The sequence below is a fragment of the Lotus japonicus genome, chromosome 1, assembly GCF_012489685.1.
Source record: "Lotus japonicus ecotype B-129 chromosome 1, LjGifu_v1.2".
NCBI classification, from domain to species: domain Eukaryota; kingdom Viridiplantae; phylum Streptophyta; class Magnoliopsida; order Fabales; family Fabaceae; genus Lotus; species Lotus japonicus.
The window spans coordinates 26,559,347-26,585,323 of record NC_080041.1 but is presented as its reverse complement, the minus strand read 5'-3'; the positions used below and the strand labels follow the sequence as shown (position 1 = coordinate 26,585,323).

At 34.8% G+C, this 25,977-nt stretch overlaps 3 protein-coding genes and 1 pseudogene across 3 annotated transcripts; 2 read left to right on the top strand and 2 right to left on the bottom strand.

Moving 5' to 3' along the window:
• Positions 1-95: 95 nt before the first annotated feature.
• LOC130731277 (amino acid transporter AVT1I-like) lies at positions 96-9,593 on the top strand (annotated as a pseudogene).
• Positions 9,594-20,897: 11,304 nt separating this feature from the next.
• LOC130731268 (uncharacterized mitochondrial protein AtMg00310-like) lies at positions 20,898-21,179 on the bottom strand. Its single transcript, XM_057583503.1, has one exon. The coding sequence runs from the start codon at positions 21,177-21,179 to the stop codon at positions 20,898-20,900; it is 282 nt and encodes a 93-aa protein (XP_057439486.1).
• Positions 21,180-21,245: 66 nt separating this feature from the next.
• Positions 21,246-21,855, bottom strand: LOC130731262 (uncharacterized). Its single transcript, XM_057583494.1, has 2 exons — positions 21,616-21,855; positions 21,246-21,560 (listed from the first exon to the last, which is right to left on the bottom strand). The coding sequence occupies exons 1-2, from the start codon at positions 21,853-21,855 to the stop codon at positions 21,246-21,248; spliced, it is 555 nt and encodes a 184-aa protein (XP_057439477.1).
• Positions 21,856-24,135: 2,280 nt separating this feature from the next.
• On the top strand, positions 24,136-25,609 carry LOC130734295 (putative F-box protein At4g21240). The gene has a single exon (XM_057586644.1). The coding sequence runs from the start codon at positions 24,180-24,182 to the stop codon at positions 25,416-25,418; it is 1,239 nt and encodes a 412-aa protein (XP_057442627.1). The 5' UTR covers positions 24,136-24,179; the 3' UTR covers positions 25,419-25,609.
• The last annotated feature ends 368 nt before the right edge of the window (positions 25,610-25,977 follow it).

Sequence of the window (25,977 nt, the reverse complement as noted above, 5' to 3'; positions counted from 1 at the left end):
CATTATTAATTATGTCTGATATATACTTTCTAAATTTGTTTGTGGAATTACTTGTTTAATTCTTAGAAATATCATACCTACTTAGTGTGAGTATTATGTATGATTATAATTCCTTATTATCAAAGTTATTGCTAGTTTTTTAATTAAAAAAAATTGTGCATTTAGTTCTTTAGTTTATTCAAGAGTATTTTTGTTGAATAATTATGTGTCAAATTACAATGATTTGATTAATTGTGTGATCTTTAAACAAATTATTCTTGCTCGATCAATACTTGTGTGTCAATTCAATGAGTATCAGTAGTAGTTGTTAAAAGTGATTGTTTGAACCTTTAAAATTAAAAATTCAATTTTTAGAAAACGCATTGTTATGAAAATCTTTGGCTTTTACCAAACATGAGTCGAGCATGATTATCTCAAAGAGGATATAAGTGGTTAAAAAAAATACCTATGTACTACTTTCGTTCCATATTAACTGTCAACTTGAAGAAAAAAATATGTTCATATATATATATATATATATATATATGTCCACTTTGCATTTTAAGAGACCATTAAATGATATTTTTCCTATCAGTACCTTGTAGGAGCAATAAATGAAAAAAGATAAAAAGATAAAAACATTCTAGAAGGTAAAATAGGAAAAACAAATAATACTTTTCTGAAAATTAACAAATTTAAATTCACTGCTTAATATGTTTATTTCTTATCCCTCTGAACAGTTCAATAGAAATGGAGGTAGTATTATGTTTTAATTAATGTGGTAAATTTTGATTTCTATGCACAAATATATAAAGATGTTTCACAAATATTCAATTATATTTTAGAAGCATTATTTTATTTAATTTATTTGAATCCATCATCTGTGTAAATATTTATACACTATCAAAAAAAATTGTTGTAAAAGAAACAATTTTTGATCTGAAACGTAAAAAAAAAAAAAACAGATATTGATTTAGGGGTGTTAAATTTGGCACACTACCCAACCAATTTAACAATCCACTTTAATGTACTCCCTCCGTTCCTAATTATAAGACCTAGTTTTAAATTTTCCATGTTCCTAAATATAAGACCTTTAACAAAATGACAAAGGATCAAAAAGTATTATACTCTTCCATATATACCCCTCACATTAATTGTGGGTTTTCAATTCCAAAGTTTTAATTACCACCTACCATTAATTAGTGAGAGAAAATGACAAAGGATAAATATGGAGGAAGGTATACATTTTTAAAAAACCAATACACTAATTAGACACATTTAATGTTTTCTTAATAAGCACAATTTTTTGTATTAGGTCTTATAATTAGGAACGGAGGGAGTATTAATTGTCTAAAGTAACCTTAGTATAAGTGCAGTTTTGGGATTTGTATTTGCAGAAGCCATTGCGAGCAACATTTTGAGAATTTAAAACCGAAAAGTATCCAATAAAGCTTTTAAGATTTAAATCCCGGAATATTTTGTGGATATAATTCTTGAAATCTAATAATATGGTTTCCGAGAATTTAAATTCCAAAAAAGAAAACGTATTGTTTCACGTATTGTCATTTTCAGGGATGGTTAAGTGATTGTGTATTCTTGTGGATGATTGATGACTTTTGTTTTTGTATTCCTCTTTGTCCTATTCTCGAGCTTAACCTCTCTATTATTATATATATTAATATATTTGAATTTTCAAAAAAAAAAGACCCAGAAACAAAGAAAAACACAAAAAATGCAATGCGAGACTAAAAACCAAATCCTATATCATCAACACAACCATATGTATACCAAACCAACACAAAGTCACCAAAGTTACCAAATGTCTGGCAAATCAACACAAAGTCACAAAGTCACTACATAAACCTATAAATACGATAACTGAAAATAGATATGCAGAAATGCAATCATGAACTAGGTCCTGTGAAAGTGGATATGTCTTCTCTAAGCCTCCTACGGTACACGAATATAGAGGTGCTCCGTTTCCTGACATAGTCCAAGGTCTTCTGCATGTTCTCCTGGCAATGACCCCCAACCGGAGGTGCGTCATCACCCAGTGCCTCTGTGAGTCAGTCCTCCATCTAGCGCATGACATCTCGAAAAGACCACAATTTGGATGTTAGTGAAACACAACAAAAAGCAGAACTGTATGTTAGCTACCTTAACTGATAATTTCCACTCCACAATGTTGCGCACGCACAGAGTCGGGTATGATGAATGAATGTGATACCCAGTCATACCAAAACACGTAACTGGAAACCGACTCAGCAGAAAAAGCAGCTCGAGAATCTAGCAGGATGACTTCAGCAACATGAGCCAAAAACGCAACATCTATCTTATAGCTAGAAGGTTATCTATATACTATAGAAAAGAAGAACTCTGTGAGACCCACTTAGATGAGTTGGCACTCCCAGGTTCACTCTTATTCACCCTCCTTCATTAGCTGACAAGTGTCAAGCTCTAAATCATTCTGACAAATTTATGGTGAGACAATTTCTCCTTAATTTTGGTTTTGTGACCCATCATTGACAATCTATTGAATAATCATAAAAAATCTCATTAATTGTTGATTAATTTTTTTTAACTGTCCATTTATGCTGAATCAAAAGTCATCACCCATCATTAACTACTTATGGAATAGTCATTCAAAATACTATTAATTGTTGTTTAATTTTTTTTAAACTCTCCATTAATGCTGTAACAAAAGTCATCACCCATCATTGACTACCTATGGAATAATCATTCAAAATCACATTAATAGATGTTTAATATTCTTATTCATACATGAGGCTTAAAAACAAAAACTTTCTCACTTTTGTTATACGTATTTTGCTTTTTTTTATGTGATTAAAACTGATTTTGCTAACCTTTCAAAAAGTACGTTTTTGAAATCAAGATTCAAATTTTAAAATTTTGACAACCTATAAATTCAAATTTTGAATATTCTTTTTGGAACAATATTCTCCTTCCTTTTTTCACGTGCAAACAACATAAACCCTAATTGTTTTCATCTATATAAACTCTCTTATGTAATTCTTCTCCTCTATCATTCCATTATTTAACCATCATCTAAGAGCTTTGAAATAACTATTGTTGTGATGACTGGGAAATTGAGAAGCAAATGTTGAAAAAGCAAAAAAAGTTCAGGTATTGCTTCTGATTCAACCAGTTTCTTGCCATATCATAAGGGTATAGTTACATTTCTATGAACATTATGAAATGATCTGCAACGTGTGTGATTTATTGAAATGACTTTGATTGGAGTGATGCTTTTTTACTTTTCCTTCTGTAATTTCATAGGCCTCATCACCATGGGACTTTTATTGCGAATTGGAATTGGGGATGGTGAGCTTATATGAAAGATTCTTCAAGAGTGAATACAACAAGTGAGGTTTTTGCCCTCTTCCTACTTTCTGTTAGATTTTGCTGAATTTTTTTGTTTGTTTTTCCAGAGTGGCTTGGTTGAGTTTTGTTCTACAATTAAAAACCAAAGAAGAGATACGAGGAAGGAGAGGTAAGCCTTATGAATTTTTTGATTCACATTTATTTTGAGCAAAGCATATTGAAACATATAACTCAGGAAACATATACATCTTTATATTTTAGGCATGAATCTTCATCTACTGACCTTGCTGCTTGATTTAATGTTTAGCATGTTACAATTTGGTTATACTCTTTTTCTTTTGGTGTTCACAGATTTTGGTTGATGATGACAGAGTTGAACAGTTGCGGCTTACATAATTACTTAATTAGTATTAAGTGATGTAAGTTAAAATAAAATTAAATACTATTATATATGCACATGCTATCACTATAGATAGTTATGTATTGTGAATTTCAATTTTTACTCTTATTTCAGGATAGTTCAGATCCGTTCATGACAACTACTTCTAGATTAAAGACTGATGCATCTTCTTCCAACTTAGCAAAGATTGTTGTTTTATGTTGTAATTTATTTATTTATTTGTGCACTTTGAGTTATTTATTGTTTTGCGTTTAGATTATGGTGTGAATATTATATTTTTTAGGTCATATAGAATTTTTTAGGTCATAATATTATATTTAAGTTAATGGAGTTCTTTTTTTATTAAATGTAAACAAAAATTGAGGTTTGAGTTTGAAATTTTAATTGAGTACTAAATAATAGTAATTGGAGCCTAATTTTCAGTCAGATTTTAAAACACTTGATACTTTTTTTTAACAAAATAAGCAAATCAATAATAAATATAATGGGTAGACATTAACTTTCTTATGCAAAATCAGATTTAGTTTGTGATCAATATAAATAAGAGAAATCCGTTTATTTAATGAAAAGGAAATGAATAATCAATTTTAAAAAAATCATTTTGATTGGGATACATTTAATTTCAAGGTAAAATAAATTAAAAAATGTCAATTCTGTTTTAGTGAATAAATTTGATTTCTCCTTTAATAATAATTAATGGAGTTTCTTTAACTTTTTTATGTAATAAATATAAAATTTAGAATAATTCCATAGATTATGGTGTGGATATTCAATTTAATATTGAAATTTGAGTTTGAAATTTGAAATTGAAAATTGGTTGTGAATAATAGTACTTGCGTCAAAATTTATGGTGTGATATTAAAAAAAATTTAAACGCTTAATCCTTTAGTTTTAATGAAAAAAGAAAATAAATATTGAATTTAATGAGTGCAGTACATAATCAACTTTCTTAAGCAAAATCAGATTTAGTTAGTTATGAGTATAAATAAGGCAAATCCGGTTTTAAGTAAAAAGGAAATGAATAATCAATTTATAAAAAAAAACATTCTAATTGGGCAAAATGAAATTTCGGAGTGGAATGATGAAAAAAAGAGTCAGTTCCGTTTTAATGAGTAGATTTTCATTTTTCCTTTCATAATAATTATTGGGGTTTCTTTTACCTTTTTTAGGAAAAAGGTAAATAATGGAATGATCTCATATATTAAGGAGCGAATATTTAATTTTATTTAATTAATTTATTATTTTTAAAATTGTAAAAAATAATTTTGCGATTTGAGTTTGAAATTTAAAATGGGTACTAAATAAAAGAAATTTGATCCAATTTTTCATTCGGATTTTAAATTATTTTGCTCAGACACAGAATACGCTTTTCTTTCCACCCTAAATCATTTGTAAATTCATTCATAATAATTAATTATGTTTCTTTTAATTTTTTAAGAAATAAATATAATTTATAGAATGATCTCATTGATTAATGAGTCAATATTCAATTTAAGTTAATGAATTTCCTTTTTTAAAAATTGTTAAAAAAATTGAGATTTGAGTTTGAAATTTAAAATGAGTACTAAATAATAGTAGTTGAGGCCAAATTTTCAGTCAAATTTTAAAACATTTTTCTTAAATGAGTACTATATACTTATGATTAGATTACATGGTAAAAAAGTTCGACGAGGAAAAACATTCTACACAAGAAATAATTCATGTAAAAATTAATAATTTTTGCTAACTCTTCATTCCCATCCTTCCCTTATGGCTCCTAGCTTTTACCACTATTGCTAACTCTTGGGAACAATTTTTAACCTAATTTAAGTATATTTTTTATAATTTTAAAAATATTTAGGATTAAATGTATATAAAGTTTTTGTCAAATTTTGCAAGTTGTGTAATACTCATTGTGATTTTGTTTGGTTGAATGCTCATTTTTCAATTTTTCATATCTTAATTCAAGGCTTAATAGCTTTTTTGGTCCCTCACTTATCACAGTTTTGCACTTTTGGTCCCCAATAAAAAAATTAGCACTTTTGGTCCTCCACATTGCTTATTTGTTTGCAAAAATGATCCCTATTTAGACGAAAACTGCAAAAGTGTGTAAATATGAGGGACTAATTTTGCTAATTTTTTCCTAAAGGGACCAAAAGTGAAAAATTGTGATAAGTGAGGGACCAAAAGAGCTATTAAGCATAATTCATTAATCGTGCTTAAATAATGAGATCAATATTCGCCGTGCAACGCACGGGGTAAAAAAGCTAGTAACTTTAAATTTATAATCAGATTTTCTAAAGCTAATTCTCTTTTAGCTAAAGTGTTGAATGCTTGTTATTTTCAACGCCATTTTAAACTCACTTCGAGAATCTGGTTTAAACCAAGTTTTACATGGAGGAGTATTGCTAAATATGAAGTTGGGTTATTGAAGAAGGATTATTTTGGCATATTGTGAATGGAGTTAAATGTATCTCGCAATTTGGCTTCGACACATTTAGTATATACCATATGCTACGCTTTTTGGAAGATAAAAAAAAAAACTTTGTGGAAGATTAAGGTAAGGTGAACATTTAGGGTCTATTTTGTGGTTAGGAAAGAATAGAGTTGGATAGACAGGATATGATAAGAGTACGATAGACTTTTATTCTATCATGAGTGGATAGGATAATGACAGGATATGAAATAAACAACAAAAATATATCAAATTTTTCTTTCAATAAAAAATACATAATATTTTTTGAAAATTAATTTTCTAAATTAATTTTTTTATAAAAAGTGAATATTCTATTATATTTATTTTTATATTTTTAAAAATGAGCCTATGTTTTAAAAGAACTAAAATTTAATTAATTTTGTTATTAATAGGATGACCATTGGACCAAGCCCATGTCCTCTATACTTGGCCCATTGACTAATGCTATAAATATAGAGGAGGTTGCATCAAGCAACCTATAGACATTCACAATATTCTCTCTGGCTCTTGATTCACACTATTATTCTCTTGCTCCTCTCTTCTTCACTCATTATCTACAAAATAATGGTGACATAGACATCCAATAAATTCGTTCAAGTGATAATTTGACAGACTTATTTATGAAGGCTCTTCCCACAACAACATTTGAAAAGCTTGTGCGAAACATTAAAGTTTGTCGGTTGAAAGATCTCAATTAAAATGCATTCTACTCTTTTTTCCTTAACCATGTTTTTTTCTTTCATTTTGGGGTTTTCCTAGTAGGTTTTTAATGAGGCAACGTACCAAGACGAACTATAGAATGATGTACTCTTTTTCCTTCACTAGATTTTAATCCCATTGAGTTTTTTCTATTAAGGTTTTAACGAGACACATTCTTAAGAGATGATCATCCAGGGGGAGTGTTATGCATAGGATGACCATTGGACCAAGCCCATGTATTCTATACTTGGCCCATTGACTAATGCTATAAATATAGAGGAGGTTGCATCAAACAACCTATCCTCATTCATGGTATTCTCTCTGACTCTTGATTCGCACTATTATTCTCTTGATCCTCTCTTCTCCTCTCCCCCTTTTACTGGTTTCTTAACAAATTTTTATTAATTAGCTTATTTTAGTTTTTTTTCTCAAAGGAGCCCATTTTATTTTAATTCAAAGTAAAATTATTATTATTTCAAAAGTACTTTATATTTAAATAATAAATTATTATATAAGTAGAGAAATAATTTTAAATAATAGCAACTGATAATATAAAATTAGTCTATATTTACTACTAATAAATCAATATTTATAAGGGTAGTCTGTTTCACTGTTAGTGAATACTCCCTTCGTTCTTCTTTAAGTGTCATTCTAGCAAAAAGCTTTCCAACCAAGATAGTGAGTTATTGGAGCTTTTTTCCCATTCTACCATCTCGCATCCTATTCATGAAGTTATAAAGTTTTTCAACCAAAATAGTGGATAATTAATTTTTTGTTTCACCCTCTCTCGTATCATTAAACTATTTATCATTATTCCCTCCTAGTAGCAATAAAAATTTATAACCTCCCTCCAATTTTTAATGTTAACACATTTTTCTATGTAACTTTGAAAGCTCTTTTGGATACTTTCATTAGAATTTAATTTCCACCTACTAGACAAGACTTTCAATTGATGTAATGAGAATTTAATTTCTACTTACTAGTAAGGGTATAATTGACAAAATGGACCTTAAAACATCAAAACGACAGTTAAATAGGAACAAAAAATTTCTTCTAAAGTGACACTTAAAAAGGAACGGAGGGAGTAATAATTTTATTTATTTTTATTATAATATAAATAAAAAAATATTGTTAACTAAGTAGTTCAAGTGATAATAATAATTTAAATATTTTAATTATATGAGTAAATTCAATATTTTCACCATTTATAAATTAGTTCATTTTTAAATAAATTTATGAGTAACTAAATAATATTAACTAAGTAATAGTGCAGTTGTTACTCCTTAGCTAGTACCAAAAAACCAACCTTTGAGATTTTGCGAGCTATCTGTTTTCTCTAAGAAAAATCAAGTTTTAGCATCCTCTATAGTCTATATACTGTGAGTGAGATTTTGTTCCAATATCTGAAAAATTCAGAACAATTCATCATTGGGTCTGGGTGGGCCATTACTATCTGAGTGGAAGCTCCATGAGTTAAGGTATATAGGCCATAGATGAGGAGAAACTTATAGCCTCTCATTCTCTAACTAAAAACACTTTATCTTTCTTCGAATCCTGTCTTAATGGACTCGATGCAATATCAGGTGTTGGGACTTGGGATATTGTCGGTTCCATATGCTCTAGCATCTGGAGGGTGGTTGAGTTTGGCTCTTCTGTTTGCTATTGCTGTTGTAGCCTTTTACGCAGGGTTGTTGATGCAAAGATGTATGGATAAGAATTCAAATATCAAAACATATCCAGATATAGGTGAGCTTGCATTTAGAAAGATAGGAAGACTTGTAGTATCAACATCCATGTACACAGAGCTCTACTTAGTTTCAATAGGGTTCTTAATTTAGAAGGGGATAACTTGAGCAATTTATTTCCCATTATGGAGATTCAAGTGGCTGGTTTAGCAATTGGTGGAAAGCAATTCTTTGTGGTGGTAGCTGCTTTGGTTATCTTGCCTACAATGTGGTTAGATAACTTGAGTCTAATGTCATATGTATCTGCAAGTGGAGTTTTAGCTTCTGCTATCATTATCTTGTCAATATAATGGACTGCAACATTTGATGGATAGGAGTTGGTTTTCATGAAAAGGGAACTCTCGTTAGTTGGAATGGAATCCCTACAGCTGTTAGCTTGTATTCCTTTTGCTATTGTGCACACCCTGTCTTTCCCACCCTGTACAATTCCATGAGAAAGAAACACCAATTCTCTAATGTTCTACTTGTATGCTTTTTGTTCACCACAGCTGGTTGTGCATCTACGGGTATAATTGGCTATCTAATGTTTGGTTCTAAGGTTGAATCACAGGTAACATTAAACCTGCCACTGAATAAAATAAGCTCAAAAATAGCAATATATACTACCTTGGTCAATCCCATAACCAAGTATACTTTGATGACAGCACCAATCACCAATGCTTTGAAGGATTTGCTTCCAAGAAAATACAAGAATAGAGTAACCAACATCTTAATAAGCATTATGCTAGTAATCAGCACTGTCATTATTGCTCTTGTAATTCCTTTCTTTGGGTACCTCATGTCCCTAGTTGGAGCAATTTTAAGTGTCACAGCTTCTATTATGCTTCCATGCTTATGCTACTTAAAGATTCTAGGTATATACAGAAATTTTGGGTGTGAGATGTTCACCATAGTGGTGATAATATTGGCAGCTATAGCAATGGGAATATCTGGGACATATACGTCACTACTTGAAATGATCCACCATTTGTAAAAGGCACTGTAGTGGCCCATTATATTTTAATCACAACAATTAAATTTGTATTCCATATTTTTTTGGCCTCCATTATTTTTCAAAAAAAAATAGTGCAGTTGTTGGGATATTTTTCTAGGAAGGTTGTGGTTCAGCGCGCGGACGAGACAGATGTGTTGGCTATTTTATATGCTCTTTTAATCGGTCAACAATTTGTGGTGCTTAGTGTTGAAATAGAAAGTGATTCCCTCATTGCTGTTGGTTGGGTAAAGGGTCTAAAAACAAGACCGTGGAAGCTGACAAATGAGCTGAACATGATTGATTACTTGATGCCGGTAGTGTCTTGTAGTGGGGTGAGACATATCTTAAGGGAAGGGAATGTGGAAGCGAATGCATTGACAAAGGAAGGTTGTTTTCTTTTGGAACCTGTGTGGATTTATGATGGACATTCTCAGATTTGAGTGCCGGGTGTGGTGGTGCTGCTACTTGGGTGTGCGTTTATTCTTTTTATGCAGGCAGGAAGGGAATTGATGCTGCAGCTGTTATATTGGGGTGTGTTGTTAGTTGTTGTTGCTGTTTTTGTGTTTTGCTGATGCTGCTGTTAATTAATTTGCTGCTGCTATCGTTTTGATGTTGCTGTTTTGCTGCTGCGGTTGGAATTTGCGTTTAGCCGTTTGCTGTTGTTGTTATTTTCTGTTGTTTTTGTTGCTGATGTGCTTTTGTTGTTGCTGCTGTTATTCCAACTGCATTTTTTGAGGGGCGAATTTTATGTTGTCTTGGGCTCATGACTGTGATATTGTATCAGGGATGCAAAACTGGCTATCTTAAGGATGTTATACTCTTTTTTCTTGCTAGGTTTTTTCCCAATGAGTTTTTCTTAGTAAGGTTTTAATGAGACTCATTCTTAAGATTACGTTTAAAGCTGTTTTTGCGGGGAAGTCTTTTGGGAGCTGTTTAATTTTTGGGGAGGTGCAGTCTTTTGTACTTTGTAGTTGCCATGAGAACCTTTTACTCATGCTTGACTCATTAATAATAATACTACTTTTCATTTTCAAAAAAAATAACAAGTAGTAATTGATAAATAAAAAATATTATATTACTAAAATTAATATTTTTATATTTATTAATTAATATTATTATAAATTATATAAATAGGAAAATAATTGAATTTAGAATTAGAGTACTAACCCTAAAGAGAAACCAAAAGACATGAATATACATGTTGGAGTTCACTGAGAGAAACCAAACCAAGTCTGTAAATTGTTAAAGTCCCTTTATGGACTTAAACAAGCAAACAGAAAATGGTATGAAAGTTGTCTTCTCATCTGCAATGTCTTGGTTTTACTCAAACTGCATCAGATCATTCTCTTTTTGTTAAGTTCCAAGACACAAATTTCACAGGCTTGCTGGTATCTGTGGATGATGTGATTCTGTTTGGTAATACCATGGCTGAATTTCAATCAGTCAAGGACTCTCTTCATCAGGCATTTGGAATCAAGGATCTAGGGGTGCTGAAATATTTCCTTGGCCTTGAAGTTGCCCATTCTACTTCAGGGATTTCTCTTTGTCAGAGAAAGTATTGTCTTGATTTACTTCAAGAAATAGGAAATTTAGGTAGTAAGTCAGTTACTACTCCACTTGAACCTTCTATTAGATTATCTCTAGATCAAGGGAAGCCATATGAAGATCCAGCTGCTTATAGAAGACTAGTGGGAAGGCTATTGTATCTCACTACTACCAGGCCTGATATTTCTCATGCCACACAATAGCTTAGTCAATCCATGAGCAATCCTATGGACGGACATTTCAAAGCTGCACAGAGGGTTCTTAGATATTTGAAAGCTTCACCAGGATTGGGATTATTATTTCCTAGAAATTCTTCCATTAGCATCCAAGGCTATTCAGATGCTGATTGGGCAGGATGTTCAGATACAAGGAGGTCTATCTCAGCTACTGTTTCTACATTGGAAGGTCTTTATTTTCTTGGAAAGCAAAGAAACAAACTACTGTATCTCGATCTTCTAGTGAAGCAGAGTACATGGCACTAGCTTATACTACCTGTGAGCTTCAATGGTTGTTATATCTTCTGCAGGATCTCAGAGTCACTTGTACTAAAAAACCAGTCCTATTTTGTGATGACCAAAGTGCTCTTCATATTGCTGTCAATCCTGTTTTTCATGAGAGAACAAAGCATCTAGACATTGATTGTCATGTGGTTCGTGAGAAATGGCAAGCAGGAGTTCTCAAGTTACTACCTATACCTACAGCACTACAAGTGGGAGATGTTTTTACCAAGGCACTACAGCCACGGGTCTTTCAAGGGTTTGTAGCCAAACTTGCTATGGTGGATATCTTTCGACCTCCAGCTTGTGGGAGGGTGTGAAAATACTAGAGACCAAGGGCTAGTATAGAATAGAAGCAAGAGTTCAAGGACTCATTTGTAATAATTAGTAGTTAGTTAGTTCCAGCTGTTCCGACTGTCAAAGTTTGTTAGGGTAGTTATAATTACTATTAGTTAAGAGTTTACTCGATCTATAAATAGAGCTTAAGCATAAACACTCTATAATCTGAATATTCATTCTCAATAAGATTCAATACATTTTCATCTTCTTCTTTTACAAGCTTCCTCCGAAAGCTTGGTTTAGTTTTCTTTGAGAGTGGATTTGAATATTATGTACAATTGTATAGGTTTTTTGGTCAACATTCTTAGATAGCGTTTAGTAGACAGGTGGGAAGGGAACATAACATGACATATGAGTTATGTTATGTGTTTGTTGTGTTTTTAGGATGGAACAAAATAGGAGAAAAAGCTCTTGAATCGGGACCCTTTGGTTCCGTGGAAAAAAGATGGAACGGAACAGAACACCTTCTTAAAAAATTTACATAGTCCAAAATACTCCTAACTTATATTTGAAATCTTTTATATCCATACAATATAAAATCACTTCTTAAAGTGAAAATCACTTATTTATTGACAAACTTAAATAAATTTATGCTTTTCAAAAAAATAACTTTAAAATCAATTATTTGTTCAAAAGTAAAGTTACTTTTTTAAGCAATGACAAAATAGCCAATTTGAGTGCGTTTGTTTTACCTTATTTTTAGAAAAATCACTTTTTCATTTAAAAGTCAGTTTTATGTTTGTTTAACTTTTTCAAAAAATTTAAAAAAAGTTGAAAGCATATTATTTGGAAAAGCTACTTTAGAGTGCGTTTGTTAAAACATTTTTTAGAAAAATTACTTTTATATTTATTTTTGTGTTTTTTTTTCAGTTTTTCAATAAATCATTATTTTATAAAAAGTTGAAAGCATATTATTTGAAAAACTACTGTAGAGTGCATTTCTTTTCAACTTATTTTTCAAAAAATCACTTTCTTCAATTAATAATATTTTTTATGTTTGTTTCAGATTTTCAAAAACTCAATATTGTAAAAAAAAAACTTTATTTTAGTATAGGCTGTATAGTCATACATAAATCAACTTTTTTTTTATAGTAAACAAATCATTATATTAATTAGGAAGGGACATAATGTCCAAAAGTACATTTTGTTAAATACAAGGTGGGGTAATCCTAACCCAAATCTTATCTGCATGCCCAAGAGCAAAATGAGATAACTCATGTGCAACACAATTAGCATCTCTACCTACATGAACTAAGGAAACTTGGGCAAATTGACATTGGAATGCAGCAATATCTTGCAGAAAGATAGGATCCATGAGGCCTTCGCTGTACCACTGCATCTACAACACCCTTGTAATCAGATTCAACACACACATCCGAGAAGCCTCGATCCAAAGCAAACTGCATTCCCCATTTAATTGCACACGCTTCTGCATATTCTGGACCATAACCAGCGTGCAACACCTTTGAAGCAGCAACCAAAACATTCCTAAAATGATTCCTTACAACAATACCCAATCCCCAAAGCGTACCTGACCGAGAGGCATCAACATTAATCTTCAAGCTCCCAACTTCTGGTACACGCCAACGCTGCCTAGAGCTTGTTGCATTGACCTGCACTCCTTGACCCTATTGAACCCGGAATTCCTGATATGATTGCAAAGTGCCTACAGTTTGATTGACTACTATAAACACTAAGCTCTCCCTTCCTTCAAAGTATAGAGTGTTCCTTGCCTTCCATACATGGTAGCAAATTGTAGCAAAAAGCCGTGTTACCTCCGAAGGCGCAGACATGTGTGGTACAACTCTATGTTTTGATGAAAACAAGTATTTATTTGTGGATGAACAATTATGGTACTCTAACGTTTTTCTTGAGTGCTTTGACAAATAGGTTCTGATTCTGATACCAGAAGATATATTCATCAGAAGATCTGAGGATCAGAAGTTCTGAAGATCAGAAGATCTGAGGATCAGAAGTTCGGAGGATCAAAAGATCTGAAGATCTGAGGATCAGAAGCTCTGAAGGCTCAGCGGCTCTGAAGGTCCAGAGGCTCTGAAGGTCCAGAAGCTCTGAAGGTCCAAAAGCTGAGAAGTGAAGACTCTGAAGTCCAAGAGTAAGCTGGCTCGGAAGACCAAGTACTTTCTACTCTGAGGTCCAGAAGCAGAAGTTACGAAGGTCAGAGGATCCAAGCTTCCCTCTGACTCTGATCACCAAGCTTCACAAGTTCCAACATGAAGCGTCGTTAGATCAGAAGTCAATGGTTAAAGGCAAATGTCACTTTCGAGAAGTACAAGAGCAATGTGCTATTCTAACAAGCCTACCTACCAAGGTTCAGTCACAACAGGTTCTGGAAGTTCCAGAAATGCCCTCCAACGGTCATATTTTCTCAACGGAAATATCCTTTGCACCTTGGACTATTTAAGGCTGAAGAAGAGAAGAATGACTGAGGAGAGAAACCAAGAGCTGCAATACAAGAAAAGATTTAAGCCTCCACTTTCTTCATCTGTTCTTATTTAGTTTACACTTAGCTTATTCAGAAGCAAACCTTTGTAAACACCAACCTCAAACAGTTGTTTGTTTTTCCTTAAGGGACCGGGTAGGTCAGTATTCTTAAGAAGACTTGGATCTGTGTATCTTAGTGGTGATTCCTTAAGGGACCAGTTAGGTCAGTATCCTTGAGAAGACTATGAGAGTGAATCTTAGTGTTTACTAGTTCATTGTATTGTCAGTCACTGAGCAGGTTGCTAGTGCAGCTGTAACAAACTCTGAATAGTGGATTGCCTTCATTCTAAGAAGGAAGAAATCACCTTAACGGGTGGACTGGATTAGCTTGAGAGATTTATCAAGTGAACCAGGATAAAATACTTGTGTGCATCTCTCTTCTCTCAATCTTTATCCGCAGCACCATTGATGAAAGATTTATTACCATTCTACCTTTGAATCTCTCAAGACTCAATTGTAGTATAGTAAAGGGTTTTGTCGTATGCACAGAGAGGTGTAACACTATGTCGTTCAATAGTTGACAAACTTAAATGATGGGTTCATAAGAGATTGATTGGTTATACATGAAACTAAATGAAAAGCAAATAAACTAACGGAGAAACAACAGTTATGAGGAATTGTTGGGATTAGACTTCATTGTTTGACCTTTTTACATTCTAGTGATTCAAATACATAACATGTTCAAGCATATGATTCATCTGCACCAATTCAAACCTACGTCATCGATGTCTCGCATGAGTGGATATCAATAACTCTCTAATCCTAAACATAGATGTCTCACATGATTAAGAAAGAAAGTTATCATGAAGTTTGGGTGTTTTGTGACTAACAAACCTAACTCTATGTCTAGCAATTAGGATTATTAGGTGATTGACTCTAGTTCGGACTCAAACGTTGTAGCTTCCGCTCACAACTCGAATCAAACAAAATACCATAGGTGATCAATCTAAGATAAAGCATGAAGATCAAGAGAAAGCCACTAAATCAACAACTAGAAACATGCTTTATATTGAGATGAGGAGAATCACATAGAGAGCATAAGTATCATACAACTACATCAAATCCCAACAAAAGAGAGATTAGCTATCCATTTTCATGGATAGCTTTACAAATAGAGAAGAAGAATGAGAATAAACGAAACCGTCGCGATGTCTCGCCGCCGAATCCGACCTCCGGAGCTTCTTCTCTAGCCTCCTAAGCCTTCCCCTTTGTTTATCTAATGTTTTTTTGAGTTGGGTCGAAGTTCTGATCAAGATATATCCGTCAAAATCTGAAAATGACCTTTTTATAATGTGCTGTCAAGTGCCAGAGCGCTGAGCACCCCTTTTTGGCCGCGGAGCGGCCCTTTACTTAAAAGGAAGGTTTCTGGAACCGCCATGGGCGCTGGGCGGCCTCTGCAACCCGCTGGGCGCCTTGTACATCTTCAAAGTCCATTTTTCTTGCCAAAACATGCCCTCTTCCTTGAATCTTCAATCCTACAATACAAGTTGAGACTAAAACAAACTTAAGCACATTTTAGCCTAATGTTTACCTATCAATAAGTTCTAATAAAAAAAGTAGGATTTGATCAAGATTTCTCATGAATTTTCAAAGAGAAGTGTCTAAATTGCTCATCAAAACTAGGTAAAATTGGCACTTATCAACCATCTATCTCAGATAAACCGAAAAGATTTACTTTAAATCTTAAGGGGAAAGTTTTTATATTCAAAACTCTATTCAACCCCCCCTTCTAGTCGTTTTTCACACCATCAATTGGTATCAGAGCGCAAGTTCTGATTACCACACTTAACAGTGTTCAGTAGATCCGGGCTAGTGTGAAAAACTCATGGATTCCACCACTACTACAAGCAAATATCAATACAGTGCAAGACCACCCATCTTTGATGGTTAGAGATTTGATTACTGGATAGACATAATCGAAAGCTTCTTTCTTGGCTTTGATCCTGATCTCTGGGATTTTGTTGTTGATGGCTACACCCCTCCTAATGATGAACATGGTGTAAAGATCCCAAGGGAGAAGATGAGTGAAGATCAAAGGAAGGAGTTCAGAGATCATCACAGATCAAGAGCTATTTTGCAAAGTGCCATTTCATATGAAGAATATGAGAAAATTACTGATCGTGATTCTGCTAAGTGTATCCTTGACTCCTTGAAGATGACCTATGAAGGAAACAAGAAGGTGAAAGAATCAAAGGCGTTGTCTTTGATCAGGAAGTATGAATCCTTCCAAATGGAACCCAATGAGTCCATTGAGGATATGTTTTCCAGATTTCAGTTGCTCATTGCTGGAATAAGACCCCTCAACAAAAGCTACACCACTGCGGATCATGTCATGAGGATCCTTAGAGGTCTTTCTGAAAGCTGGATGTCTTTGATAACTTCCTTGGAGCTCACAAGAGATGTTGAGCAGATGAGTTTGGAAGAACTCATAAGCATACTGAAGTGTCATGAACTGAAGCGTGCTGAACATCAGGATTAGAAGAAGAAGTCTATAGCCTTGAAATCCAAATCTGAAAAGGCAAAAGCTCTCCAAGCTGAAGCAGAAGAATCTGAAGAAATCTCTGAAGATTCTGATGAAGATGAGCTAACATTGATCTCCAGAAAGCTCAACCGCATCTGGAAGCACAGGCAGAGCAAGTACAGAGGCTCTGGAAAGGCTAAAGGAAAGCATGAATCCTCATCTGGTCAGAAGAAGTCTTCATCAAAGGAAGTCACATGTTTTGAATGCAAAGAACCAGGGCACTACAAGAGTGATTGTCCAAAGCTGAAAAAGGACAAGAAGCTAAAGAAGCATTTCAAAGCTAAGAAAGGTCTCATGGTGTCTTTTGATGAATCAGAGTCAGAGGATGTTGACTCTGATGGAGAAGTTGTTGAAGGACTCATGGCTATTGTCAAGGACAAGGAAGCAGAGTCAAAAGATGCAACTAACTCTGAACCTGCATCAGAGGAAGATCCAGACTCTGACGATGAAAATGAGGTATTTGCTTCTTTCTCAACTTCTGAACTTAAAGCTGCCTTGTCTGATATTATGGATAAATATAACTCTCTCTTGACTAAGCATAAAAGGTTGAAAAAGAATTTATCTGCTGCCTCTGAAACTTCTGTTGAACATGAGAAAAAGATTTCTGAATTAAATGTGAGTAATCATGCTTTAGTTAACTCTAACTCTGTGCTCAAAAATCAAATTGCTAAATTAGAAGAAGTTGTTGCTTGTGATGCCTCTGATATTAAGAATGAATCTAAATATGAAAAGTCTTTTCAAAGATTCCTAGCTAAGAGCGTAGATAGAAGCTTAATGGCTTCAATGATCTATGACGTAAGCAGAAATGAAATGTATGACATTGGCTATTCTAAACCTTCTGAAGTTGCTCCATCATCTCTTAAGAAATGAACTTTCTCTATGTCAAAATATCATGCTCAAATTCCTTTATATTATTCTGCTGAAAGACCCAAAGTTGTCAGAACTTCTGGGCTAACTAACAAGAAAGGACCCAGAAAGTGGGTACCTAGGGATAAGATTATATATGTTGCAGATATCTTCAATAGGTCCATCGAAACTCCAACCATGGAACCTGGACAGTGGATGCAGGCAACACATGACAGGAGAAAGACATATGTCCCAAGATCTAAAACTTGAACCTGAAGGTGAAGTTGATCTTGGAGGCATCAATAGAGTAAGATTTGGTCAAGGAATCATTGGTTTTTGATAAGAACCCCTCTGTTGATATTATGAATGCTATTCATGTTAGAATTAATGATAAGCTTGACTCTGACAAGTCAAAGCTAGCAGAAAAAGCTTGCATGAGCATGACCGTTTCAGAAAGAAACAAAGACTCAAAACTTGGCAAATCAGAAGCAACAACATCAGAAGATGCTACTACAACTTCTGACTTACGTCATCAGAAGAAGAGTAGGTTCATAGCTTCTCATTCTGAAGTATCTGAAGATGGAATTTTGTCCAGAATGGAGATGTCACCAGAACCTCTGGATTTTGACACTTCTGCTCTCATAAGAAGATATACTAATCAGAAGCCAAGTATCCTTTGGTATTCCTTCTGAGGGGGAGTATTTCGTCTTATGCTCTTACTAATTTTTTTTCCACCTTCATTCTTTTTGCTTATGACAAAAAGGGGGAGAACTAATAGTATCTTGACAACTCCCTTATGTGATCAATTTCCATGCTCTGACGATACATTCTGATTGATGTCATCTCTTTCAATGCTATGATACATCTTATGACTCAATTAACTCTGATCACATACTTCAATATAGCTCAAAATCTAGATACTTCTAACGTGGCTGATATTAAGTATTAGATTCAGGGGGAGCTTAGCTCAGAATCAAGCTCGAGTCTTGGATTTAGAAGGATCTAGATAAACTATACACATCAGGATAAGCTTTAACTCTGATACCTTATACTCTGAGTGTATTCAGTTTATTTGTTAAGAGTTGTTCATCAAAATACATGGTTTTGTCATCATCAAAAAGGGGGAGATTGTAAGATCAAGATTTGGTCATGTGGTACAACTCTATGTTTTGATGATAACAAGTATTTATTTGTGGATGAACAATTATGGTACTCTAACGTTTGTCTTGAGTGCTTTGACAAACAGGTTCTGATTATGATACCAGAAAATATATTCATCAAAAGATCTGAGGATCAGAAGATCAGAAGATCTGAGGATCAGAAGTTCTGAGGATCAGAAGATCTGAAGATTAGAAGATCTAAGGATCAGAAGCTCTGAAGGACCAAAGGCTCTGAAGGTCCAGAGGCTCTGAAGGTCCAGAAGCTCTGAAGGTACAGAAGCTCTGAAGGACCAGAGGCTCTGAAGGTCCAGAAGCTCTGAAGGTCCAGAAGCTGAGAAGTGAAGACTCTGAAGTCCAAGAGTAAGCTGGCTCTGAAGACCAAGTACTTTCTACTCTGAGGTCCAGAAGCAGAAGTTACGAAGGTCAGAGGATCCAAGCTTCCCTCTGACTCTGATCACCAAGCTTCACAAGTTCCAACATGAAGCGTCGTCAGATCAGAAGTCAATGGTTAAAGGCAAATGTCACTTTCAAGAAGTACAAGAGCAGTGTACTATTCTGACAAGCCTACCTACCAAGGTTCAGCCACAGCAGGTCCTGGAAGTTCCAGAAATACCCTCCAACTGTCATATTTTCTCAGCGAAAATATCCTTTGCACCTTGGACTATTTAAGGCTGAAGAAGAGAAGAAAGACTGAGGAGAGAAACCAAGAGCTGCAATACAAGAAAAGATTCAAGCCTCCACTTTCTTCATCTGTTCTTATTTATTTTACACTTAGCTTATTCAGAAGCAAACCTTTGTAAACACCAACCTCAAACAGTTGTATGTTTTTCCTTAAGGGACCGGGTAGGTCAGTATCCTTAAGAAGACTTGGATCTGTGTATCTTAGTAGTGATTCCTTAAGGGACCAGTTAGGTCAGTATCCTTGAGAAGACTAAGAGAGTGAATCTTAGTGTTTACTAGCTCATTGTATTGTTAGTCACTGAGCAGGTTGCTAGTGCAGTTGTAACAAACTCTGAATAGTGGATTGCCTTCATTCTAAGAAGGAAGAAATCGCCTTAACGGGTGGACTGGATTAGCTTGAGGGATTTATCAAGTGAACCGGGATAAAATACTTGTGTACTTCTCTCTTCTCTCAATCTTTATCCGCAGCACCATCTATCTGAGATAAACCGAAAAGATTTACTTTAAATCTTAAGGGGAAAGTTTTTATATTCAAAACTCTATTCAACCCCCCCCCCCCCTTATAGTCGTTTTTCACACCTTCAACATGATCAATGAAGAGCACCAATCACTTAAACTTTGTTCCACAGGACCTGACCAAGAAAACCCAAGAGGGGAAGACAAATCATACCCTCCTAACCCATAGGCAGTCACAAATAGCATGCTCAGTAGATTCTGCCACATTGTCACACCTAGGACAGAAAACAGGGCAAGATACACCTTTATTCCACAATCTTTGTCTCACTGGAACAATACCCTGCAAAACTTTCCAAAGGAAATGCGCATAGCGAGGAACAATCTGCAATCCCCAAAGCCTCTTCCAAACCAGATCCCTTCGCTCTTCTGATGTCGATTTCAGGCCTTGTCATTCCCATGTGCGAATACAGTGATACGCCGATGGTACTGTGAAAAAACCATTAGCATTTGCGGACCAAAACAATGAATCATCCTTCTGTAAGGAATCAAGGGGAATAAGAGCAATCTGTGACACTTCAAAGGGGAGGAAAATCTGGTTCACAAGATCAATCCGCCATGCCCCTTCAGTCATGTCAATTAGATAAAAAACAAGAGAATAATCAGAATTGCTTGGCTTTGGAGACCAGATCTTGTGTCCTTGTTGATTGGGAAGCCAATTTTCCTCCCAGATTCGGATTGATATGCGATTCCCTACTCTCTAATAAGTTCCTTTCTTAAGTATCCATGCTGACTGTTGAATACTGCGCCATGTATAACTTGACAAGCCACCAACAAAAGCATCCATGAAATCAGTCCTTGGAAAATAACGTGCCTTGAGGCACTTGTATACCAGTGAATCTGTACAAGTAGAAAGTCTCCAAGCTTTGAAGCCTCTAAACCCCATACCCCCATCATACTTAGGTTGACAAAGAGCATTCCAATTTATCCAGAGAATCTTCCTCTCCCCTTGCTTGCTACCCCACCAGAACCGGCTAATCATTCTCTCTATATGATGGCACAATCCTACCGGCAGTGAAAAGCAACTCATAATATAGGTGGGAATAGATTAGGCAACTGATTTAATTAAGACCTCACGTCCCTCCATGGAGAGTGATTTCTCCTTCCACCCTTTGAGTTTCTTCCAAACTCTTTCCTGGACAAAGTTGAATACTTGTGTCTTTGATCTACCAACATAAGTAGGTAAGCCAAGACATTTGGATTGAATCTCCACTACCTTAACCTGCAATCTATCCTGAATGACATGTTTTCTATCTTCTGAAACATTTCGGCTATAAGAGATTTCAGACTTATCCAAATTCACAAGTTGCCCTGAAGCTTGTTGGTACACTGTCAACACATGATTCACAACATCCACCTCCTCCTTAGTTGCCCGGAAAAAAAAGAATACTATCATCAACAAAGAAAAGATGACTCACCTCCGGTGCCTGAACCGCCAACCGAACCCCATGAAGAATATGATCTTCCTGTGCCTTCAAATGAAGACCAGAAAAGACCTCTGCCCAAAGAATAAACAGATATGGCGATAATGGATCACCTTGATGTAAGCCTCTAGAGGATGAAAAAGGATGCCTTGGTCTCCCATTCAGGAGAACATAAAATGTTGCTGTAGAAACACAACTCAATATCAAATCAGTCATCCTTTGAGGGAATCCCATGGACGTAAGCATCGTTCGCAAGAAACCCCATTCAATCCTATTATACGCCTTTGCCATATCCAATTTCAACCCAACATACCTAACTTAATTTACCAGACATCTGCTTCCTCATAGAATGGAAATAATTAAAAGCTATCAAAGCATTATATGTTATCAACCTCCCTGGCACAAAAGCACAGTCTTAATTAGCCTATAAGAGTTATATATGTAATTAAAGTTATAGTTCTATTATAATGACTTAAAATTATTAAATACAACACACAGAACATTATTATCTTAGTCCACTCTATTCTGTCTCGTTCCACTCTGTTTTGTCTCGTTCTGTTCTATTAACTTCACATCTATCTTACTTTCAAAAAATATATATGATGCAATAGTGTGAAAGAATCATTTAACTGTTCTTGTATCATATAAGTCAAATTTGTTTTTGAAAACATAAAATAAATATGTAAATTGACTAAGTTTGATACTGTAATTTACAAGCAATATTTTGGTTTAGTACTGTTAGATATATAAATTAAATCATTTTAGTTGAAGAAAATTACCTGCTTGCATATTTTTAAATGAGATTAACTTGTCAGATGAAGTGAGGTGTAGTGTTAATTTTGGATAAAAATGAGGTGAAATTTTATTTTGAGAAATCTTATAAGTTAACATATTATTCCTTCATTTCCTTTAGGTTGAAATTATTTTGGCTGGTTTCAGGTTCGGGTTTAGCTCTCCGATCCCCAAAGGTCGAGGGTTTGACTCCCCCTGGGATTAGTAAAATCTCACTCCCGGGCTTTCTCTAGGAATAAGCCTCTGCTGACCTCCCAAATATGTCATTGGCGCCATGCCCGGTAGTTTAGAGGTGGTTTCTCTTCATTCTACCATTTTTTGTAAAAAAAGGCTTAATTGCACATTTGGTCCTACATGAATTGAAAATGTGCATTTTTGGTCCTAAACGAATGAAAATAGCAGATGAAGTCCCAAACTATTATCTCCGTTAGCAATATTGATCCCTCCGTTAAAATCCTAACATTTTAATCCTTGAGGTGTAGTGTTAATTTTGGATAAAAATGAGGTGAAATTTTATTTTGAGAAATCTTATAAGTTAACATATTATTCCTTCATTTCCTTTAGGTTGAAATTATTTTGGCTGGTTTCAGGTTCGGGTTTAGCTCTCTGATCCCCAAAGGTCGAGGGCTTGACTCCCCCTGGGATTAGTAAAATCTCACTCCCGGGCTTTCTCTAGGAATAAGCCTCTACTGACCTCCCAAATATGTCATTGGCGCCATGCCCGGTAGTTTAGAGGTGGTTTCTCTTCATTCTACCATTTTTTGTAAAAAAAGGCTTAATTGCACATTTGGTCCTACATGAATTGAAAATGTGCATTTTTGGTCCTAAACGAATGAAAATAGCAGATGAAGTCCCAAACTATTATCTCCGTTAGCAATATTGATCCCTCCGTTAAAATCCTAACATTTTAATCCTTGAGGTGTAGTGTTAATTTTGGATAAAAATGAGGTGAAATTTTATTTTGAGAAATCTTATAAGTTAACATATTATTCCTTCATTTCCTTTAGGTTGAAATTATTTTGGCTGGTTTCAGGTTCGGGTTTAGCTCTCTGATCCCCAAAGGTCGAGGGCTTGACTCCCCCTGGGATTAGTAAAATCTCACTCCCGGGCTTTCTCTAGGAATGAGCCTCTGCTGACCTCCCAAATATGTCATTGGCGCCATGCCCGGTAGTTTAGAGGTGATTTCTCTTCATTCTACCATTTTTTGTAAAAAAAGGCTTAATTGCACATTTGGTCCTACATGAATTGAAAATGTGCATTTTTAGTCCTAAACGAATGAAAATAGCAGATGGAGTCCCAAACTATTATCTCCGTTAGCAATATTGATCCCTCCATTAAAATCCTAACATTTTAATCCTACTTGGCAGATCATGTGAGTGTCACGTGATTCTTTTTTTGCTGACTCAGTGATTCCCAATCTAAATAAACCTAAAACAAAAAATCCTTAACCCCCAAATCCTAAAATCAGAACTCAATGGTGAAAATGTTGAATGAAAATAATGATGTTTGTGATGACTTGGAAGCTTCATCCCCGGCGAATGCGACAAAGCTCCTTGTTTAGCAAGCCAATCAGCAATTTTTGGTACATCGGAAAAGATAAGAAATTTAAAAGAGTTTTAATTAATTTTAATTTTGACGATAAAAAAGAGTTTTAATTAATTGAAATATAAAAAGTTTAGAAATTGAAAAGAAAAAGGGTTTAAAAGGTGAGGGTTTCCCCTGCTTCCGCTCAATCGAGAGAAGTTAAAGCTCTGGCCCCTTCAACAATGGCGATTCCTGATGATGTCGCCTTCACGATTCTGTCGAAACTGCCTCTGAAATCTCTCAAGCGATTCACACTGGTTCACAAATCATGGGTTGATTTACATGAAATCCCTTATTTCATGAGCATGTTTCGCAGCAATTTCTTATCCAAACATCAATCTTATTACGATGATACATCTCTCCTTGTCTTACAGCAGCAGCCATCAGATGGCACCCATTGTCACGGTTCATTGTTTTTGCTTTCTGGTGACAATTTTGAGAAAACAGTCAAATCAGATTGGCTTCCATATCAAGAACATGGCAGATTCCTTAGTGTTTTGGGTTCGGGTATTCATGGCATTCTTTGTCTCCATGAAGCACCAGATTATAAGTATGTATTGTGGAACCCAGCTACTGAAGAATTCAGAGTTACTCCTCCCAGCCCTAGAGAGTCTCTACCTTATTGGGAGGCTTATATTAAACCTCATGGATTTGGTTATGATCCTATTACTGATGACTTTAAGGTCCTTCGGCATATAACTTTTTATCCAGATTATGATTATGGGCAAGATGAATATCATTCGGGAGTTGAAGATGATAATGATGATGACGATGATGAAGATGATGATCTGCAAGATGAGCCAATGATCTCAGACCACTTACCAAGTCGAATACCACAACCCTTCTGGGAGATATATAGCCTAAGAAGCAACTCTTGGAGGAAACTTGATGCTGATATGCCTATTACTGGAGGCGGTCCCGACAAGGGTGGTGACACTTACATGAATGGAGTGTGTAATTGGTTGAGTTACGGTCGGATATATGACTATGGTTTTGATACACATTTGGTGTCATTCAACTTTAGCAATGAGATATTCTACACAACGCCCTTACCGTTAGATCTGGCTGATACAAGGGTGCAGACATACTTGGCGGTGTTAAATGAGTCCATTGCGTTGATATCAATGCATGAAGAAACAACAACTTTTCACATATCCATTTTGGGTGAACAAGGTGTGAAGGAATCATGGACTAAACTTTTCATTGTTGGACTTGGACCCTTGCATGACGTTGGGCTTCCTATTGCAGTAGGGAAGACGGGTGAAATGATATTCTCCAGAAGAGAAAAGGGTGAACTAGCCTTGTTTGATTTAAGTACCCAGATGCTCAAGAAGGAGATTGCTGCTACAGGGCTGTTAGATTATGATCAGATGGTAATTTATAAGGAAAGCATTCTTCCCATTGGGAGAACAGGTTATTAGTATAAGCTTAAAGCTTTACTCATTAGATTTATGATGATGGCTATTAAGATTTATTACCACATTGAATGTTAAGAAGTCATTTGTGTACAAATTGGCTCTTCAATTGCCCATATATATCAAATATATGAGAAAGAAGCCATTTCGTCATATGATTCTTGATGTATCAATTTTATTTTGATGCATTACTCTCTTACCATTTGTTGCATACTGTTTTCTATTTCAGTTGTCAATTGTAAAAATGCATAATCTCCTTCACTTTGCATCTCTTACATATAGTTAGGTAGGTGGAGTTCAATTTTTTGGCCTTTTGTTTTGTAATTTAAGAAGCTGAAGGCGACGATAGAGCATTTGTTGAATGGTGATGCAGTCGCTGTGCAAAGATTGGGCGATTAGTGAAGGTTATAAAATCTCTCTTTTTCTACTACTTTCGTATTTGCCTTAGCAGATGATTCATTCTCCTTTTGCAGTATATATTGTGGATAATGTGTATAGTATCTAGTTTCTTACATGCTAACATCTTGTTCCCAATTTTTGAAAAGTACATGAGCTACACGTTCTA

What these genes read in the sequence shown, in the direction of transcription:
- LOC130734295 (XM_057586644.1), top strand. Translation starts at nt 24,180, where the DNA reads ATGGCGATTCCTGATGATGTCGCCTTCACGATTCTGTCGAAACTGCCT.
- LOC130731262 (XM_057583494.1), bottom strand. Translation starts at nt 21,855, where the DNA reads ATGGGATTCCCTCAAAGGATGACTGATTTGATATTGAGTTGTGTTTCT. An exon ending in TGGCGGTTCAGGCACCGGAG is followed by an intron (nt 21,561 to 21,615) that starts GTGAGTCATCTT and finishes CGGGCAACTAAG; the next exon opens with GAGGAGGTGGATGTTGTGAA.
- LOC130731268 (XM_057583503.1), bottom strand. Translation starts at nt 21,179, where the DNA reads ATGATTAGCCGGTTCTGGTGGGGTAGCAAGCAAGGGGAGAGGAAGATT.